Source organism: Silene latifolia, chromosome 9, assembly GCF_048544455.1.
Source record: "Silene latifolia isolate original U9 population chromosome 9, ASM4854445v1, whole genome shotgun sequence".
NCBI classification, from domain to species: Eukaryota; Viridiplantae; Streptophyta; class Magnoliopsida; order Caryophyllales; family Caryophyllaceae; genus Silene; species Silene latifolia.
Genome location: NC_133534.1, coordinates 217,600,654 through 217,605,388, shown reverse-complemented (window position 1 = coordinate 217,605,388; position 4,735 = coordinate 217,600,654). Strand labels below are relative to the sequence as shown.

The 4,735-nt window shown below is 39.9% G+C and overlaps 1 protein-coding gene across 1 annotated transcript; it reads right to left on the bottom strand.

Moving 5' to 3' along the window:
- Nucleotides 1-1,195: 1,195 nt before the first annotated feature.
- On the bottom strand, nt 1,196-4,051 carry LOC141602229 (uncharacterized). The gene has a single exon (XM_074422534.1). It carries the CDS (start codon nt 4,049-4,051, stop codon nt 1,196-1,198), a length of 2,856 nt encoding a protein of 951 aa, XP_074278635.1.
- Nucleotides 4,052-4,735: the final 684 nt, after the last annotated feature.

The following is a 4,735-nucleotide window of genomic DNA, read 5'->3' as shown; positions in this document are numbered from 1 at the left end:
CCTTGCGAAGATGTAACCAAACAAGATCTCCCACCTTGAATGTAGGCTGTTTTCGATGCTTATTGGCTTTCTCCTTGTATCTTGCATTAGCCTTCTCAATTTGAGCTTTGATTTGCTCACAAGTACGCAAGAATGCAGCTTGTCTTTCCTTAGCTTCAAAACTTACCGTCTCCTTCTTTGGAATAGGAATAAGATCAATAGGGAGATAAGGATTTATCCCATAAACGATCTCGAATGGTGCACGGCCAGTAGTCATAGACGGTGTACGATTATAGGCAAACTCAGCATGTGCCAACTTCACATCCCAATCCTTTGTGCTCTTACTCACTAAACCTCGTAACAAACTTCCAAGAGTTCGATTTGTCACCTCCGTTTGACCATCAGTTTGGGGATGGTGAGAAGTACTAAACAACAGCTTAGTACCAACCAAACGCCACAACGTCTTCCAAAAGTAGCTTAAAAACTTAGTGTCTCGATCGGAAACAATAGTTTTAGGAATGCCATGTAGACGAACAACTTCCTTGTAATACAACTCAAAGAACTTTAGAAGCATCATCAGTTTTGTGACATGGTATGAAATGAGCCATTTTTGAGAATCGATCAACCACCACCATGATTGAATCTTTACCTCTTTGAGTTCGCGGCAACCCAACAATAAAATCCATGCTTACCTCGTTCCATGGTTGTGTAGGAACTGGTAAGGGAGTGTAAAGCCCCTTAGTGAATGAACTTTTTGATATTTGGCATGTAGCACACCTTCCTATCACATCTTGCACATCCTTGAGCATCTTAGGCCAATAGAAGTGCTCTCCAAGGATATCATAAGTCTTATTAACGCCAAAGTGTCCAGCCAACGCTCCTCCATGCGCTTCTCTAACCAATAGCTCTCGAATTGAGCTCTTCGGAATACAAAGCTTGTTTCCTTTGAACAAATATCCTTCTTGCACCGAGAACAAATTAGTAGGACTAATAAGTTCATTTGAAAAATCAGGATCATCTTTGTATAATTCTTTCAATTGCTCAAATCCAAGTAACCTCGCATCAAGTGCAACAAGCAAACAATGCCTCCTTGAAAGCGCATCAGCCACAACATTAGAGTTTCCCATTTTATACTTTGAAGAAAAGGTAAAGGATTGTAGGAACTCTACCCATCTGGCATGTCTTGCATTCAACTTTTGTTGCCCATGAATGTGCTTTAGAGCCTCGTGATCGAATGCGAACAAATGGTTTTGGGCGAAGATAATGAGCCCAATGATCCATGCTTTCGCACAATCGCATAGAACTCTTTGTCATAGGTGGAATACTTTAGCCTTGCTCCACCCAATTTTTCACTAAAGAATGCAATAGGTCGTTTCTCTTGGATTAGAACAGCTCCAACTCCAACTCCGCTAGCGTCGCATTCAACTTCGAACAATTTGTCAAAGTTGGGCAAAGCTAGAATAGGTGCTGAACACAACTTATCTTTGATCTCATCAAATGCCTTTTGTGCACTTGGATTCCACACAAACTCTCCTTTCTTTGTTAGCTCCGTGATAGGTGCAACAATAGAGCTAAAATTCTGAATGAACCTTCGATAAAACGAAGCCAATCCATGAAAACTTCTAACTTCAGTAGTTGTTTTAGGAATAGGCCACGATTGGATTGCTTCCACCTTTGAAGGATCAACGCTCACCCCTTCTTCTCCAACGATGTAACTAAGAAAGGTCACACTAGGCACCATGAACATGCATTTCTCGAGCTTTCCATAAAGTTTCTGTTCTCTTAACTTCTCAAATACCTTTCTCAAATGTTCCAGGTGTTGCTCCTTATTTTTGCTGTAAATAAGAATGTCATCAAGATAAACGACAACAAACTTATTAAGAAATGGCCTTAGGACCTCATTCATCAGCCGCATGAAAGAACTAGGAGCATTGCATAACCCAAATGGCATAACAAGCCACTCATACAACCCTTGCTTTGTTTTGAAGGCTGTTTTCCATTCGTCACCTTCTCGGATCCTCATTTGATGATAACCACTTCGAAGATCAATTTTCGAGAACACACGAGCTCCATTCAACTCATCAAGCATATCATCTAGCCTCGGCATAGGAAAGCGATACTTAATTGTAATATTGTTCACTGCTCGGCTATCAATACATATACGCCATGTCCCATCCTTCTTGGGTACCAAAAGAGCAGGTACGGCACAAGGACTAAGACTCTCTTGCACATAGCCTCGATCAATCAATTCTTGCACTTGTCTTTGCAACTCTTTAGCCTCTTCTGGATTGCATCGATAGGCTGGTTTGTTTGGAAGTGTAGCTCCTGGAATAAGATCAATTTGGTGTTCTATGCCACGCTTAGGAGGTAATCCAAGTGGCAACTCTTCCGGGAACACATCACCAAACTCATTCAACAACATTTGGACAGTCTCGTCATGAACTCCAATTCCCTCTTCCACATCTCGAACCATAAGAACATAAGCTTGTTCCCCTTGTTCTAATGCTTCAACAAATTCTTTAGCATTCATAAACAAATTCTCATTTTTCTTCTTTACTTTGTTAGGTGACAAGGGTTTCAAGTGGAATCTGTTTTTACCCTTACTAACAATGTAAATGTTATCCCTTCCTTGATGAACAACTTCTCTATCAAACTGCCATGGTCGTCCCAATAGAATATGACACGCACTCATGGGTAACACGTCACACCATACTACATCTTCATAGGGACCCATAACAAATGAAAGCAAAGCTTGTTTCTTGACTTTAATCCCACTGTTTTCATTCAACCAATGCAGCATGTATGGTTTATGGTGATTACGAGTCTCAAGCTTAAAGGAATCCACCAATTCAGTAGCAACCGCATTTGTGCAAGACCCACTATCAATAATCAAATTGCAAGTCTTACCATGCACCTTACAACGAGCATGGAAAATTTGCTCACGTTGCTCCATTTCAATCGGTGTGGATTGAATATGCAAGTTTCTCACCACGAACATCTCCTTATCAGTGTCATATGATGGTTCGACAATATGAGTGTGAACCTCATCATCTTCTTCATCTCCATCGTTCTGGACAGAATTGACCTCCGTCTCATTTGTCACCACGAAACATGGAGTAATCTCACCTAACTCTTGAAGAGTAAGCGCTCTCTTTTGGGGACATTCGTTAGCGATGTGTCCATAACCTTGGCACTTAAAGCCTCTCCTAGCACCCATATTTTTAAAATCAGTAGCAACTCCTTTGCCTTTGTCTTTGGGTTCTTCCTTTTTGGCTTCCTTATTGAACGATGATGTAGCGCTTGACTTATAAAAAGGATTAACACCCTTAGAACCATCACGAGCAACCAGGGGTTTCTTTCCTTTGTCCTGCTTTTCAAACTTAAGAGCAAGCTTACACACATCATTAAAATCAAGGAAATTCTGAACTTCAACTCGTTGGGCCAATGAAGGACTCAAACCCTTAATGAATCGAGCAATTTGCATCTCTTCCCGTTCCTCAAGGTCACATACCATAATTAGTCTTTCAAACTCCTTAATGTAATCAGTCACACTTAAATTACCTTGAGAAAGAGATGTAAGCATCAAGTACTGCTCTTGTTCATAGTCTCTTGGCACGAAGCGTTTTTGCAAGTGCTTCTTCAACTTATTCCAAGTCTCAATCTTACTCTTTCTTTCACGCCTTCTTTGCTTCTTAAGGTTCTCATACCACAAGGATGCATACTTGGTCATTTTCAAGGTAGCAACCTTGAATTGCTTGTGTTCATCATAGCCTTTATATTCAAAGACTCTCTCCGCTTGTCTCACCCAATCTAGGAATTTTTCAGCATCAAGTTCCCCTTCAAACTCCGGGATATCAAGTTTTAATCCACGATCATCATCATTATTCCTCCTTGGTTCAGGAATGGAATGATGGCTCTCATCGGAATCTGAACTTTCAACATGCCTTTTCCCCTTCTTTCTAAGAGTATGATTACAAATCTGATCAATCTTGTAATTCATTTGTGCCATTCGTTTTGTTAAGTCATCCATACGTTCCTCCCATGGTTCTTGATATGAACCATCATGAGACATCTTTTTTTTTTTTTTTTTTCTCACGGGTGAACAGTACTAGGCGTGAACAGTAAGTTTTTTTTTTTTTCACGGGTGAACAGTACCAGGCGTGAACAGTAAGATTTTTTTTTTTTTTTTTTTTTTTTTTTTACACTAGCAATGGATCGTCTTGTTTATGGAAAATCAAGAGGCAAAGCTCTGATAACCAATTTGATGTAAAACCGGGTACCAAATCGGTGTGAATGTTAGACACGAAAAGGGGGCTGATTTGGTGAAGTGTTTTGAGTGATATTTATGTGTTTTTAGAGTTTAAATTACAGCGGAAAATGTTAAGTAAAATGGATATGGATTAGCTAAGAAACCTCGCAAGATAACTCAACTAAAACTGAAATCTCCAACCAAGACCACACAGGAACAAGGAGGGAAACAAAGGATATTTCAACCAAGAACACACAGTAAACAAGGTTGAAATATGGCGCCGACCTCGCAAGGAAGACAAGAACACTCGCAAGCGTTCAAAGTTTGAGAGAAAATCTCTACACTTGGGTTTATATTTCTGAAATTGGATGATTACAAATGTGGATTTTTGTCCCTTATATAGCCTAGGATGTACTTGGGCTCCAAGGCAGCATTAAATGCTAAAAACTATTTCCTAGGCATGCTTGGGCACCAAGGCATTATTTAAAATTATATAGAAAAAATATG